This window comes from Erythrolamprus reginae, chromosome 8 (genome assembly GCF_031021105.1).
Source record: "Erythrolamprus reginae isolate rEryReg1 chromosome 8, rEryReg1.hap1, whole genome shotgun sequence".
Taxonomy (NCBI): Eukaryota; Metazoa; Chordata; class Lepidosauria; order Squamata; family Dipsadidae; genus Erythrolamprus; species Erythrolamprus reginae.
The window spans coordinates 56,481,274-56,498,465 of NC_091957.1; the positions used below are offsets into that span (position 1 = coordinate 56,481,274).

Here is a 17,192-nt window from a genome sequence, read left to right on the forward strand (position 1 = left end):
TCTGGACATTTTATAGACATTTTCATCTTCCTCTTCTACTGATAGATAAATATAGAAGTTTGATTTACTTGGAGTTATATTGCATTAAGTGTTCCCTTTATTTTTTGGAGCAATATATAGATATATAAACAACACAATATAACTCCAAGTAAATCAAACTTCTATATATATATCTATCAGTGGAAGAGGAAGATGAAAATGTCTAGAAAACTTTGATTTACTTGGAGTTATATTGTGTTGTTTATATATATATTGCTCCAAAAAATAAAGGGAATATATATACACTCCTTATATATATATATATATATATATATATATATATATATATATATATATATATATATATATATATATATATAACTTTGTACAATATATATATAAATATATTGGCCCAAAAATCAAATCCCAGTAAGGATATGGCTAGCTGATGAGGCCAGAACAAGGCCGAAATAGCGCTATCCTAGTTCGGGTTTTGCCCCGTGTAATATTTTGAGTGTCTATGCGACGTTTCGGTGAAATCACATTCACCATCATCAGGCTGACACTCAAAATATTACACCGTCATTTGAAATCACATTCACCATCATCAGGCTGACACTCAAAATATTACACCGTCATCTTCAGGCTGGTGTTTATGTCCTTGTTTTCTACGCTATATATATACATATAGCATAGAAAACAAGGACATAAACACCAGCCTGAAGATGACGGTGTAATATTTTGAGTGTCAGCCTGATGATGGTGAATGTGATTTCACCGAAACGTCGCATAGACACTCAAAATATTACACGGGGCAAAACCCGAACTAGGATAGCGCTATTTTGGCTTTGTTCTGGCCTCATCAGCTAGCCATATCCTTACTGGGATTTGATTCTGGGGCCAATATATTTATATATATATTGTACAAAGTTATATATATATATATAAGGAGTATATATATATTCCCTTTATTTTTTGGAGCAATATATATATAAACAACACAATATAACTCCAAGTAAATCAAAGTTTTCTAGACATTTTCCTCTTCCTCTTCCACTGATAGATATATATAGAAGTTTGATTTACCTGGAGTTATATTGTGTTGTTTATATATCTATATATTGCTACAAAAAATAAAGGGAACACTTAAACAATATATATGTCACATGTTATATATATATATATATATATATATATATATATATATATATATATATGTCACATGTTTAAGCTGAATTTGAAAATTAAGGGAGACTAGGATAGATCTATTTCGGCCTTATTTTGGCCTCATCAGCTAGCCATACCCACTGGGACTTGAACCTGCAACCTTTGCCTTGTAAGGCAGAGAATTATCCTCTAGGCTACAGTATCCAATCCCTTCAGCTCTGTACCAGGGAAGGGTTACATTTTGTGTCGAGTGTGTGTGTGTGTGTGTGTGTGTGTGTATATATATATATATGTGTGTGTGTGTGTGTGTGTGTGTGTGTGTGTCACATGTTTAAGCTGAATTTGAAAATTAAGGGAGACTAGGATATATATATATATATATATATATATATATATATATATATATATATATACACACACATACACACACACACACAGAGAGAGAGAGAGAGAGAGAGAGAGAATTACCTTTATTTTTTGAGAATAAAGAGAACACTTAAACAACACAATATAACTCCAAGTAAATCAAACTTCTGTGAAATCAAACTGTCCACATAGGAAGGAAGACTGATGGACCATCAATTTCACCTGCTGTTGTGCACATTCAACTTTGTACAAGACAAAGTATTCCATGAGAATATTTCATTCATTCAGATATAGGCTGCGTTCTTTATTTTTTTATTTTTTTTAGCAGTATATTTTCCAGAATGAATTACCAAAAAAATCAGCGCCAAAATTATCCGGGCAGTCTCTGCTCTAAAATCCCCATCAATGTTTTTCCCCCATTGCAGTGAGAGTGGATAGATAGTGATTAAAAAAACCCCAAAACACCCTAAACAAAACCATAGTGGAGTTTTTCTGTCTCACTCAGGCATGCCGAAAAGGATGTTTGTAGATGTTGGTGGCCAATGTTACCATACATAGAGAGATTTAAATAACAGCAGCGGGCTATTTTTAGCCTCGCCACAGGCACCTTTCCAACATTCTCCCTCCCACCCCGACATCGTTGTCTGATGTTAAATAGCTCATCCAAATTAAATAAATAACAGCAGCAGCAACGACTGCTGGAGAATGAGGTTGCTCCTGTTGGTTTCCATGACATCCAGCCCATCATCTTTCGCACACCAGCCTGTGGGACAAAGAGATATTTCTCGGCCAAGCTGGAAAGGCTTTTATGCAAACTCCTCCACCACCACCACCACCACAATAAATGTTCATTGTTTAATATTTATTTATTTATTCATTTGTCCAATACACAAATACATAGGAAGAAAAATAGACATGTAGTAATATATATAAGGATAAAGTGAACTTAGAGGAGAGGATATATGAAAGGAAGAGAATATATATGATAAGGGAGAGAAAGGAAAGACAATTGGACAGGGGACGAAAGGCACACCAGTGCACTTATGTACGCCCCTTACTGGCCTCTTAGGAAGCTGGAGAGGTCAATCGTGGAGAGTCTAAGGGAGAAGTGTTGGGGGTTAGGGGTTGACACAATTGAGTCCGGCAATGAGTTCCACGCTGCGATAACTCGATTGTTGAAATCATATTTTTTACAGTCAAGTTTGGAGCGATTCGTATTAAATCTGTTGCGTGCTCTTGTGTTGTTGCGGTTGAAGCTGAAGTAGTCATTGACCGGTAGGACGTTGCAGCATATGATCTTGTGGGCAATACTCAAATCGTGTTTTAGGCGCCGTAGTTCTAGGCTTTCTAGGCCCAGGATTGTTAGTCTATTTTCGTAGGATATTCTGTTTCTAATAGAAACCCCCCCCCCCCCAAGCTTTCTCTTCCACCAAATAACATTTATAGATTTGGGCTCCTGTCTGTTTTCAGAAGGGTTGGCTCAGTTGAAGCCGACCCTGTTACCGAAGTGAACTGGATCCACCATTGGGGGGAATTGGAGGTGTGTTTGGGATGGATCGTGGTGTGAAACTAGTTAATTCACTCAGGACCGGGGATGGGCTCCTACGAATAGGGTCAGGTACACAAAACCGGTAGAAAAAGTATTGGTGAGGTGCGTAGAACCGGTGGAATTTTTAAAAAAATTTTTAAAACATTTTCTCCCTTCTGGGCTCTGGGTATGCTTCCGTCCAGATTTATTTATTTTATTTTATTTATTTATTTTGTCCAATACACAATAATACACAATGAAGGTTATAGAGGATATAGTAGAGAAGAAATACAAGATATAGGAGAGACTATAGGACAGGGGATGGAAGGCACTCTAGTGCGCTTATGCACGTCCCTTACTGACCTCTTAGGAATCTGGAGAGGTCAACCGTGGATAGTCTAAGGGTAAAATGTTGGGGGTTAGGGTATGATACTACGGAGTCCGGAAATGAGTTCCATGCTTTGACAACCCGATTACTAAAGTTGTATTTTTTACAGTCGAGTTTGGAGCGGTTAATATTAAGCTTGAATCTGTTGTGGGCTCTTGTGTTGTTGTGATTGAAGCTGAAGTAGTCTTAGACAGGCAGGACATTGCAGCATATGATCTTGGAGGCAATACTTAATTTCCCCATGCCTGATGGCAGAGGTGGGTTTTTAGGAGTTTGCGAAAGACAAGGAGGGTGGGGGCAGTCCTGATCTCCGGGGGGAGTTGATTCCAGAGGGCCGCCCTAGGTCCCACCAGATGACATTGTTTAGTCAACGGCACCCGGAGAAGGCCAACTCTGTGGGACCTAACTGGTCGCTGGGATTCGTGTGGCAGAAGGCAGTCCCAGAGGTATTCTGGTCCGATGCCATGAAGGGCTTTATAGGTCATAACCAACACTTTGAATTGTGACCGGAAACCGATCAGCAACCAATGCAGACTGTGGAGTGTTGATGTGACATGGGCATATCTGGGGAAGCCCATGACTGCTCTCGTAGCCTCATTCTGCACGATCTGAAGTTTCCGAACACTCTCCAGACTTGTCAGAACCTTAAAAATTCAAGGGAATTTAAATTGCTTTGACTTGCCTGCAACAGCCAGCCCAGTATTTGCCTCTCAATCTGTTAAATATTTTGTTAGGACAGTGCCAGGGAATGTTGTAACGAAAAAGAGATAGTAATGAGACAAATGGAGAGCTCGTGAAGGAATTTATGAACTCCGGGAAAGGAAAGTTCTTTTACTTGGTGCTGGGTGAGGATTTTTGAAATCTAGAACGAAGGAGAAATTACCCGAGGGTGAGAACAATTGACCAATGGAAGAGCTTGCCTCCAGAAGTTGTGGATGACCCATCACCTTTTAAGAAGAGATTGGGTAACCATTTGTCTGAAAGGGTTATACCAGAGGGTTGGACTAGATAGACTCTCCTCCAATTCTTGTATTTTGTTATTATCCCAGAAGCATAGAATGGTGGAATTGGAAGGGCCCGCCAAGATCATCTAGTCCAGTCTTTCCCAATCTTGACAACGTGTGGACTTCAACTCTCCAAATTGCCAATCCATTTTCTCTTCACTGCCTCTTTCTATTCACACTTCCATCACTGAAGGGCTTTAAGAAGAGACTGGACAGTCACTTGTCGGAGATGGTAGAGGTTCTCCTGCTGGAGTAGGGGGTTGGACTAGAAAACCTCTAAGGTCCCTTCCAGATTCTATTCTATTCTATTCTACATTGTAGAATTATTCTCTATTCTATTTTCTATTCTATTTTTTTCTTTTGTATTATATTATATTCTACATTGTAGAATTATTCTTTATTCTATTCTATTGACAAAATTGAACGGGTCCAAAGATGGGCTACAAGAATGGTGGAAGGTCTTAAGCATAAAACTGATCAGGAAAGACTTAATGAACTCAATCTGGAGGACAGAAGGAAAAGGGGGACATGATCGAAACATTTGAATATGTCAAAGGGTTAAATAAGGTTCAGGAGGAAAGTTTAACAGGAAAGTGAACATAAGAAGAAGGGGACACAATCTGAAGTTAGTTGGGGGAAAGATCAAAAGCAACATGAGAAAATATTATTTGACTGAAAGAGTAGTAGATCCTTGGAACAAACTTCCAGCAGACATGGTTGGTAAATCCACAGTAATTGAATTTAAGCATGCCTGGAATAACCATAGATCCATTCTAAGATAAAATACAAAAAAATAGTATAAGGGCAGACTAGATTGATCATGAGGTCTTTTTCTGCCATCAGTCTTCTATGTTTCTATGTTTCTATTTTCTATTATATTCTATTCTGGTCTAGTTACATTGTATTATTCTTTATTCCATTCTGTTTTTTCATTCCAATATCCTATCCCATCCCGTCCCGCTCCGTTCCATTCCATTCTATTCTATCCTATTCTACATTGTATTATTCTCTATTCTATTCTATTCCTCTTTTGCAACTGCCTGGCATAAATTCAGAAACTTCCCTACCACCAAGAAAAGATCTTGATTTTTTTTAAAAATGTGGGAGATATACCGATCAAATAACACAAATGTGTTCGTTTCAATCTTTGTCCCTTTTCACTCCAGTTGCATCACTGAACTCTCTTTTCTTAAAGTTTCTTAAACTTTACACCGAATGAGTATGCCTTCTTTTAGGAATTGGGGGGGGGGGCATTTTGTCCACATTCTCCCCACACCTGCATTCAAGCCCTGAGGACTGTCGTTGCTGAATGCCACATCTGGGATGTCAGAAAAATGCGATGTCCAATGACTGCAGGTGGATTTTGCTTCTCCGTCTAACACAATAGTTTCTGTGCCTTTTGAACGCTTGCAGAGTCTTTTATTTTCAAACCGAGGGAGGAGAAACCCAGTTTTAAATAAATGGCCCAGGTTTCCCTGCAGGATTTGCAGTCTTAACTGCAAAGCCTTATCCCTCTGGCTTGCTCCCAGAGCGACTCTGGATCATCACAAGACTCCCCATCCTTTTGAAATCCTTTCCCTGCCAATGTGTTGGACACACACCTGTTGGCAACTTTTCCTCCCTGTGTCATACGTGGGGTTGGGTTACAGCCAGGAATTGACCGAGGCTTCGTTGCCTCTTAACCCTTGGCAGGTGCAGCTCTGGTTATTTCTCTGAGCCAGAGAAAGGGTTTGGGCTGGAGGAAGGGGCTCGTTTTAAGGGGGGGTATTTCCTTTGGACGGGATCTTCCTCCACCACCAAGTAAAGGACAATTCGCAGCAGGTCACTACCAGTTCGGCCAAACCAGTGCTAACCAGGAGTAACCTGCCCCTGGCCCAGACCCTTTAGTCCAAACACAGATAACTTCAAACCCTTGTCTTTCTTAACAATGGTGGCTGAGTTTGAGTTTTTGGGTTTTGAAGCTTGTTATGTCCCTTTTTTATTTTATTTACTTATTTATTTGTCAAGTACATATTAGTAGTACGTATACAAATATATAACAATGTTTATATACATGATACTGGTACTAATAATATCAACTATTCAGTTGCTAAAGTCATATTTCCTACAGTCAAGTTTGGAGCAGTTTACTTTGAGTTTGTATCTGTTGTATGCCCATGTATTGTTGTGATTGAAGTTGAAGTAGTTGTTGACAGGAAGAACGTTGAAGCAGATGATTTTATGGGCTATGCTTAAGTTGTGTTTAAGGCGACGTAGTTCTAAGCTTTCTAATCCTAGGATTGTAACTGTTGTTCAGTAGGGTATTCTGTTGCAAGTGGCAGAGTGGAGGGCTCTTCTCGTGAAGTATTTCTGGACGTTTTCTAATGTATTTATGTCCGAGATGCGGTGTGGATTCCAGACAGATGAGCTATATTCGAGGAATGGTCTGGCAAAAGTTTTGTATGCTCCGGTTAGTAATGTGAGATTACTGGAGCAGAAGCTACGTAGGATTAGGTTAACAACTCTTGAAGTCTAGATAGTTGGTACATACCACTAGATGACCACCTCATGGGGCAAGTGATGGACATGAAATAATTTGCTATCATATATGACACAGTTCATATCATTAGTACCATGTTGTCACCTGTCAATTAGTCGAGTTCAGGAGAAACTGCTATGAAAAGCATAGGTGGAAGACTTAGCGTGATATTACCGGAGAAGAAGCTACTTTAGAAATAGAAACCTGCTGGAAATTGAAGGGCTGTTACAGCTGGGATAAAAATTGGAATTTCGGAGAGCTCCTGCTGCTGCCTTTGAATGTGTATAAAGGAGAGACAGGCACCGAATCTATTTTTATTTTATTTATTTATTTTGTCCAATACACAATAATACACCATGAAGGTTATAGAGGATATAGTAGAGGAGATATAGGAGAGACTATAGGACAGGGGATGGAAGGCACTCTAGTGCGCTTATGTACGCCCCTTACTGACCTCTTAGGAATCTGGAGAGGTCAACCATGGATAGTCTAAGGGTAAAATGTTGGGGGTTAGGGGATGATACTACAGAGTCCGGTAATGAGTTCCACGCTTTGATAACCCGATTACTAAAGTCATATTTTTTACTGTCAAGTTTGGAGCGGTTAATATTAAGCTTGAATCTATTGTGTGCTCTTGTGTTGTTGTGGTTGAAGCTGAAGTAGTCTTTGACAGGCAGGACATTGCAGCATATGATCTTGTGGGCAATACTTAGATCATGTTTAAGGCATCCTAGTTCTAAGCTTTCAAGACCCAGGATTGTAAGTCTAGTTTTGTAGGGGATTCTGTTTCGAGTGTAGGAGTGAAGGGCTCTTCTTGTGAAGTAACTTTGGACATTTTCAAGGGTGTTAATGTCTGAGATGCGATATGGGTTCCAAACAGATGAGCTGTATTTGAGGATGGGTCTGGCGAAAGTTTTGTAAGATCTGGTAAGTAGTGTGAGATTTCCAGAGCAGAAGCTACATAGGATTGAGGCCTTCTTGGTGATGTTGTTGCAGTGGGCGTTGGCACTTAGATCTTTAGTTATTTTTATTCCGAGGTCCTTGACCGAGTGGGGATTATCTATGAGAAATAATGTCATAAGTGAGAATGCCAATGACTAAAAAAACCCCACAAAATGCCTGAGGTTTGTTTCCCTGTCTGTATCTCCCCAGTGGTCTTTGGAGCGCCTGAAGAGGTTGCCTCCAAGCTGTAAAATGAGACGTCGTCGTTCTTCGCAGCTGCTCTGGCAGGGCAATTCTGGAAACCAAAACAGCTTGGAGGATTCTGCTTTGCTAAAAATAGCAAACACCGTGTGACTTGGCTACTTCTTTGCTCCGGGAGCAACAGGTCTCCAGATTGGTGCCTCCAAAACCTTCACACGGTCAGTGGGAAGAGAATACAGCTTCCATCCCATCGTTCTTCTCTGTGGTTTCCTGAGCTGGAGATTGTTTTCTGGGACTCAATAGCCAGGAGGAGGTATCCAAAGGACCCAGGATTGATGCTCCTTGCATTCCATGGGCAACAAGCAAGGAAGAAGCATGGCATGGATTAATCTGGGATTTTTCTAAAGCCTAGGGTGGTCTTGAAGCCAAAGACTAGCCTCTCGACTTTCAGCTTGCTTCTGTTTTCAATCCAGGTAGGTGGCAGCAATAATAACTCAGAGGGTGGGGGCAATTTAGAATAGAATAGAATAGAATTTTTTATTGGCCAAGTGTGATTGGACACACAACGAATTTGTCTTGGTGCATATGCTCTCAACGTACATAAAATAAAATATACATTTGTCAAGAATCATGTGGTACAACACTTAATGATTGTCATAGGGGTCAAATAAGCAATGAAGAAGCAATATTAATAAAAATCTTAGGATATAAGCAACAAGTTACAGTCATACAGTCAACATGGGAGGAAATGGGTGATAGGAATGATGAGAAAAACTAGTAGAATAGAAGTGCAGATTTAGTAGAAAGTCTGACAGTGTTGAGGGAATTATTTGTTTAGTAGAGTGATGGCGTTTGGGAAAAAACTGTTCTTGTGTCTAGTTGTCTTGGTGTGCAGTGCTCTGTAGCGACGTTTTGAGGGTAGGAGTTGAAACAATTTGTGTCCAGGATGTGAGGGGTCAGTAAATATTTTACCCGCCCTCTTTTTGACTCGTGCAGTATACAGGTCCTCAATGGAAGGCAGATTGGCAGCAATTGTTTTTTCTGCAATTCTGATTCTCCTCTGAAGTCTGTGTCAGTCCTGTTGGGTTGCAGCACCAAACCAGACAGTTATAGAGGTGCAGATGACAGACTCAATGATTCCTCTCTAGAACTGAATCAGCAGCTCCTTGGGCAGTTTGAGCTTCCTGAGCTGGCGCAGAAAGAACATTCTTTGTTGTGCTTTTTTGATGTTGTTTTTGATGTTAGGTGACCATTTTAGGTCTTGAGATATGATAGAACCTAGAAATTTGAAGGTCTCTACTGTTGATACTGTGTTGTCTAGTATTGTGAGAGGTGGAAGGGTGGAAGGGTTTCTCTTGTTTTGAACTGTGTGGTTAGATTGTTCAATCTTCGCCGTCTGGAGTCAATGCAAGGAGTGCTGATTCGTTGTCTCGAATGAGTCCTGATCTACTGTTGGTATCGATGCTGCAAACATCAGGTAGTTTGAACAGATGGATCGTAGGAGATCAGTCATTAGTGTATAGAGAAAAGAAATGTGAGAGTACACAGCCTTTAGTACTGTAGTATATACTGTAAACTGCACGAGTCAAAAAGAGGGCAGTGAAAATATTTACTGACCCCTCGCATCCTGGACACAAACTATTTCAACTCCTACCCTCAAAACGTTGCTACCAAGAACTGCACACCAAGACAGCTAGACACAGGAAGAGTGTTTTTCCCAAGTGCCATCACTCTGCTAAACAAATAATTCCCTCCACACTGTCAAACTATTTACCAAGTCTGAATTATTATTACTACTAGTTTTTTCTCATCATTCCTATCACCCATTTCCTCCCACTTATGATTGCATGACTGTAACTTGTTGCTTGTATCCTTAAGATTTTTATTAATATTGATTGCTTCCTCGTTGCTTATTTAACTCCTATGACAATTGTTAAGTGTTGTACCTCGTGATTCTTGACAAATGTATTTTTTTTTGTTCACTGAGAGCATCTGCACCAAAGACAAATCCCTTGTGTGTGCAATAATATTTGGCCAATAAAGAATTCTATTCCATTCTATTCTATTCTATTCTATTCTATTCTATTCTTGACAAATGTAACTTTTTCTTTTATGTACACTGAGAGCATCTGCATCAAAGACAAATCCCTTGTGTGTGCAATAATATTTGGCCAATAAAGAATTCAATTCAATTCAATTCTATTCTATTCTATTCTTGACAAATATAACCTTTTCTTTTATGTATACTGAGAGCATCTGCACCAAAGACAAATTCCTTGTGTGTGCAATAATATTTGTCCAATAAAGAATTCTATTCTATTCTATTCTATTCTATTCTACGCTACTCTACTCTACTCTACTCTATTCTATTCTTGACAAATGTAACCTTTTCTTTTATGTCCACTGAGAGCATCTGCACCAAAGACAAATTCCTTGTGTGTCCAATCACACTTGGCCAATTAAGAATTCTATTCTATTCTATTCTATTCTACTCTATTTTATTCTATTCTTGACAAATGTATATTTTTCTTTTATGTCCACTGAGAGCATCTGCACCAAAGACAAATTCCTTGTGTGTGCAATAATATTTGGCCAATAAAGAATTCTATTCTATTCTATTCTATTCTATTCTACTCTACTCTACTCTATTCTATTCTTGACAAATGTAACCTTTTATTTTATGTCCACTGAGAGCATCTGCACCAAAGACAAATTCCTTGTGTGTCCAATCACTCTTGGCCAATAAAGAATTCTATTCTATTCTATTCTACTCTACTCTATTCTATTCTATTCTTGACAAATGTAACCTTTTATTTTATGTCCACTGAGAGCATCTGCACCAAAGATAAATTCCTTGCGTGTCCAATCACACTTGGCCAATAAAGAATTCTATTCTATTCTATTTGTGGAGTGAAAGGGTCCCGTGGTTGTAATTTCAACGGAGGGAAGGCAGCTCCGTAAACTGGACTCTCGACTTGCATTTTCCCACTGTCAACCAGGATATTTAATCATGACAGCCGTCGACGGTCGAATTGGACAACCTTATAAATTGGTTTCATAAATTCAACCTCCCAGAAAAAAAGGAAGGACTTCTCTCTTGCCCTGCTTTCTCCAAACTTAGCTTTCTGAAACTTCTTCTGTCGACTTCTTGGTCTAACCACCTTTTCCTTCCTCAAAACAGAAAGGATGTTTTTCTTTTGAAAGAAAAGAGTCTCAACTAGTGAAGGGCTACAAAATTTTTTACTACCACACTGTGGGTGTGGCTTATTTTGTGGGTGTGGCTTGCCATCCATGTGACCACCATGCAACCAGATGGGGCCAGGATCATGTGACTGGGTTAAAGGTGGACAACCTGATGAGGGAGGGAAGGAAGGAGGGAAGGAAGGAAGATGAGAAGAAATGAAGGAAGATGAGAAGGAAGGAAGGAAGGAAGATTAGAAGAAATGAAGGAAGATGAGAAGGAAGGAAGGAAGATGAGAAGAAATGATGGAAGATGAGAAGTAATGAAGGAAGATGAGAAGGAAGGAAGGAAGATGAGAAGTAATGAAGGAAGATGAGAAGGAAGGAAGGAAGATGAGAAGAAATGAAGGAAGGAAGGAAGAAATTTTACAATAGGTTTTACAGTGAAGAGTTGCTGTTATGGGTGACTCAAGTGAAGAAGGAAATGGCCATTTAATTCGCTGTTATCGTTTTTCACTTTATTTTTCTTCCAACAGTAGACAGTATGGTAGAATGATGGATTTCGCCCTAATCCAGTCCAGCTGCTGGAGTTCATCAATTCTAGACCCTGTTCTAAATGAGTCCTTCAACCGTAGCAGAAGGGCAGCATTTTCTAAAAACAGAAACATTTTGAGGGCGCCTCCAAAGGTTAAACAATTCAGAAATTTAAAAAAAGCCTTGTGTTAGCAAACGTCGGCGACAGCCTTACCGAATGTCTCTTCCTGCAGTGAATTTTTGAAACGTGAATTAACTACAAGCAAGCCGGACAATTTAGCTTGGAAATATTTCTCTTCTCATTAAATTCTGTCTGAGAAATCCTTAGCTCTGATTGGGCAGTAGACGAGAGACATCACCATGGGGGGTGCACCTGTCATCTATCATCAGACAGTCTTAAAGAGCTGGATATCCCTTTGACTCAAAAGTGTGCAAATTATTGGCTTTTAGAATAGAATAGAATAGAATAGAATAGAATAGAATAGAATTTTATTGGCCGTGTGTTTGGACACACAAGGAATTTGTCTTGGTGCAGGTGCTCTTAGCATACATAAAGGAAAAAGTTACATTTGTCAAGAATCATGTGGTACAACACTTAATGATTGTCACAGGGGTCAAATAAGCAATGAAGAAGCAATATTAATAAAAATCTTAGGATATAAGCAACAAGTTACAGTCATTTATTAATCAGATTTGTATCAGTCAACATGGGAGGAAATGGGTGAAAGGGATGATGAGAAAAACTAGTAGTCTGTAAGCTTTTTAAGTGATAACCCCTTAAAGAAAGATCTTATGGATTTGCCAGTTTGGGATGAGTTTCGAGTGAGCTTGAAGCCGCATCGAATTGCAGCAGAAGGTCTCTTTGAAACCAGACAATCATGTTGTGGGGTCTTCTTGGAAATGTAATCTGTGAATGAGTAAGCATCTGGTGGTCCTCAGCGCAGCTTTCTTCAATAGCCCAATAGATGTGGGCTTCCCCTATATATGTCTTTGGTGCAGATGCTCTCAGTGGACATAAAGAAAAAATAAAATACATTCTTCAAGAATCATAGCGTACAACACTTAATGACAGTCATAGGGTACAAATAAGCAATCCAATCATATTAGGAACCAGTCAATATAAATCGTTCGGAGACAATCAACAAAGTTACAGTACTACAGTCATTTGTGGGGAGAGCTGGGTGATGAGAATGATGAGGAGGTTAATAGTAGTGCAGACTTAGTAAATAGTTTGACAACGTAGAGAGAATTATTTGCTTAGCAGAGTGATGGCGTTCAGGAAAAACTGTTCTTGTGTCTAGTTGTCTTGGTGTGCAGGGCTCTGTAGCGACGTTTTTGAGGGTGGGAGATGAAACAGAAACATAGAAGTCTGATGGCAGAAAAAGACCTCATGGTCCATCTAGTCTGCCCTTATACTATTTCCTGTATTTTATCTTACAATGGATATATGTTTATCCCAGGCATGTTTAAATTCAGTTACTGTGGATTTACCAACCATGTCTGCTGGAAGTTTGTTCCAAGGATCTACTATTCTTTTTTAGTGAAATAATATTTTCTCATGTTGCTTTTGATCTTTCCCCCAACTAACTTCAGATTGTGTCCCCTTGTTCTTGGGTTCACTTTTCAATTTATGTCCAGGATTCAAGAGGTCTGTAGCAGTAGTGAAATCCATTTTTTTTTACTACCAGCTTCTGTGGGCATGGTGTGCCTTTGTGGACATGGGGAAGGATATTGCAAAATCCCCATTCCCTCCCCAGTCTGGGGCCAGCCACTGGTAGTATTTGCCAGTTTTGCAAATCATTAAAAATTTCCACTACTGGTTTTTCCAAAACCTGCTGGATTTCACCCTTGGTCTGTAGATGTTTTCACAGCCCTCTTTTGGACTCGTGCATTATACAGATCCTCAATGGAAAGCAGGTAGTTTTGGCTAAGGTAGTTGAGCCTACGGAGGTAGTTGAGTCTACGGAGAGGGGCGGCATAAAAATCCAATCAATCAATCAATCAATAAATGAGACTCTTCCTAGCTCAGGGTTGAGCTGCAGTTTTGGCTAAACTTCAACCTGTGTTTCCAGGCTTAATGAAGCCAACTGGATTCCCACCCAGCTAAAAAAAAAATTGAGGATCAAATTTTCAAAAGTCAGCATCGAGGAAGGCATAATTGTATGTCTTGTTTTCCTAGTCTAGGAAAAAAAACAAACGAATCCTGAGCAGCACATCAGGATATTGTGATGTATAGAAGTGGACCTATATTATTAAACTGCAAAACCAAGTTTACAACGGGAGGAAAGGGGAAGTGGGGGCTAATTTGTAGGCATTACAGCTCCACAGCTTCAGATCTGTGGCCCCCAAAGTCCAGACGGTCAAGGGTGACCTCTCTTGAAACAGTGGTCCACCATCCAAAGCTGTAATGAAGCCCTCAAAACTTCAGGTGTGGTCTTTGGGGGCCTCCCAAACTCTTTCCTGGATTGTAGAGAAAGCCATTAAAAACATGCGTGAATAGGACTTTGATTAACTCTATTTAATTTCAATCCAGCCAAATGAAATCAATTGTTGATTTTTTTTTGTCCCTTTTGAGAACGTGGCTTTCAACACAGAATTGAAGGACACATCTCACCCTCTGTCCTTGAAAATTGTGGTTCGGTTCTGTTCGGTTCCGTTTGGTTCCGTTCCATTCCATTCCATTCTGTTCCATTCCATTCTATTTTATTCTATTCAAAGTTCATATGCCAATGCCTCTCCTGTTTGAGACTACAATCTTTCTTGGCTCAGGTAGGTCTTACCTGGAGAACTAAAAGACCTCCAACACCTTCTCTGGTCGTTCATTGAGAATCCTGATTTTGGAAACTTGTCATGTTTGATTTTTGACAAATGTATCTTTTTTTTTACATGCACTGAGAGCATTTGCACCAAAGAAAAATTCCTTGTGCGTCCAATCACACTTGGCCAATAAAGAATTCAATTCAATTCTATTCTATTCTATTCTATCTTTTCTTTTCTGTACACTGAGAGCATCTGCACCAAAGACAAATTCCTTGTCTGTCCAATCACACTTGGCCAATAAAGAATTCTGTTCTGTTCTATTCTTCTCTACTCTACTCTACTCTATTCTATTCTATTCTACTCCATTCTATCCTTTCTTTTCTGTACACTGAGAGCATCTGCACCAAAGACAAATTCCTTGTCTGTCCAATCACACTTGGCCAATAAAGAATTCTGTTCTGTTCTATTATTCTCTACTCTACTCTACTCTATTCTATTCTATTCTACTCCATTCTATCCTTTCTTTTCTGTACACTGAGAGCATCTGCACCAAAGACAAATTCCTTGTGTGTCCAATCACACTTGGCCAATAAAGAATTCAATTATCTTCTCTTCTCTTCCCTTCCCTGTTCTATTCTATTCTAATCTATTCTATTCTATTCTACTCTATTCTATTCTATATTTTCTTTTCTGTACACTGAGAGCATCTGCACCAAAGACAAATTCCTTGTGTGTCCAATCACACTTGGCCAATAAAGAATTCAATTCTCTTCTCTTCTCTTCCCTGTTCTATTCTATTCTATTCTATTCTACTCCATTCTATTCTATTCTATATTTTCTTTTCTGTACACTGAGAGCATCTGCACCAAAGACAAATTCCTTGTGTGTCCAATCACACTTGGCCAAGAAAGAATTCAATTCTCTTCTCTTCCCTTCCCTTCCCTTCCCTGTTCTATTCTATTCTAATCTATTCTATTCTACTCCATTCTATTCTATTCTATATTTTCTTTTCTGTACACTGAGAGCATCTGCACCAAAGACAAATTCCTTGTGTGTCCAATCACACTCGGGCAAGAAAGAATCCTAGCCTATTCTATTCTTCAACCGCCTCCTTCTCTACACTTTCCAAATCCCAGCAAGGGAGCCCTAACCCCCCTTGCCTGCCACCTCCTGTCTCCAGACCAGGATCCCACCTTGGCAGGGATGGAGTAGGGCCGAGAGAGAGGGGTGTGTCCGGCTGCCTTCATAAGCATCGCAGGCACGAGGGTGGGCTGCTCAGCCTAAACCTAAGCCTCGGATGAGAAAGGTGGTTGGTGAGGGGGAAGAGGATTTCTTCCAGCGAAAACGGGGAGTGGGTGGGTGTGCGGTCGGCGGGGGGTGAACGGGGGGAGGGGATGTGGGGGGTGTGTTGAGATCCACCTTTTGTCTCCTGCAAACCTCCCCCAACCCAAGCGGGGTGGGGATAGAGAAGAAACCTGGCAGATGTGCAGAGAACAAGCCTTGCTTTCTCCAAAGGGGAAGGGGGTGGGAAGAAGGCAGCCCCCTCCCAGGACTTGCCTCGTCCCCCCTCCCCCTCCGCCCCCATCAACAGTGGTTCACAAAGCCTCCAAGCTCTCCGTAGTGGCATTGGGCGCATTCTTCTGCGCCAGCCAGCGAGAGAACCAGGCAGCCAGTCAGGGCTCGCTTGGGTCCATGACTGATTCCTCACTCACTCTCTTTCTCTCTCTCTCTCTCTCCCCTCCCTCCCTCCTCCCCCACCCCACTTCTAGGGCTTCCCTCCTCCTCCTCCTCCCCCTGATCTTCCAAAGAAGGAAAAGAGCAACAACAAAGAGAGAGAGAAGAAAGGACCAAAGAAAGGAAAGAGGGAGGAAGGAAAAAGGAGAGAGAGAGAGAAGAAAACAAACCCATCCATCCCTCTCTCTTTTTCTCTCTGCGCGTTTCTCTCTTTCTCTCCTTCCCCTGGTTTCTTGGAAATCCGGTCCGCCGTGCCACGCGGTATCCTGGGGGACAACCGAAACTGGGATCTATGAGCGGGAAGGTGATCAAGCCGAAAGAAGAGAAAGATGTCGCTAAAGGTAAGAAGCCCACCCGCCTCCCTTCCCCTCGTCTCCATCCATCGTCCCCCCTCCGTTGTCTTGAATTGGACCTTCAACTTGTCCCCCTCCCCACAAAACCCCCTCTTCTCTTTCCGTCTTCCCAGGCTTGGCTGACCTTTGAGGGGGGGGAGAGAAGGGGGAAGCGGGGAGGGGGAGTGAAAGGATGGGGGGAGAAAGTGACACGCCAGCCCCATAGCTCACCCACCCCCTCCCCGCCTCCTCTTTCTCTTTTGCGTCTTTTTTTGGGGTGAGGGTTGATTTGGTTCCTGGGCTTTGTCCTTCCCATCCCAGCCCTGAAAGAAGATGGGGGGGGGGGGAAACTAAGCTACCCCACCCCCGTAAAAGAGAGACCTCCTATAATACTGCAGTCTTCCCTTTTGTGTGTGTGTGTATGAGAGAGAAAGAGAGCGAGAGAGCGTGGTGTTCCACACTCGCTGTCTCCTTGCACGACTGGGGATCCAGACCTTCCCCATCATCCACAGGGGGGGGGGGGGAGAAACAGAAAGCAAAGCCCACTTTTGGGGGGCGG

At 41.0% G+C, this 17,192-nt stretch overlaps 1 protein-coding gene across 4 annotated transcripts in view; it reads left to right on the top strand.

Moving 5' to 3' along the window:
• The window catches only part of FGF13 (fibroblast growth factor 13), a 161,178-nt gene that overhangs the window by 1,164 nt on the left and 142,822 nt on the right, over positions 1 to 17,192 (top strand). For 2 of the 4 annotated variants that reach the window (XM_070759970.1, XM_070759974.1), the window contains exon 2: positions 16,337 to 16,642. The exons of 1 other annotated variant lie outside the window; for it this stretch is intronic. In XM_070759970.1, coding sequence (XP_070616071.1) covers positions 16,594 to 16,642 — 49 coding nt within the window. In that variant the 5' untranslated portion in view covers positions 16,337 to 16,593. Of the gene's footprint in view, positions 1 to 8,131; positions 8,567 to 16,336; positions 16,643 to 17,192 lie in introns of those variants that run through there. One more of the 4 variants, XM_070759971.1, reaches the window with a different exon arrangement.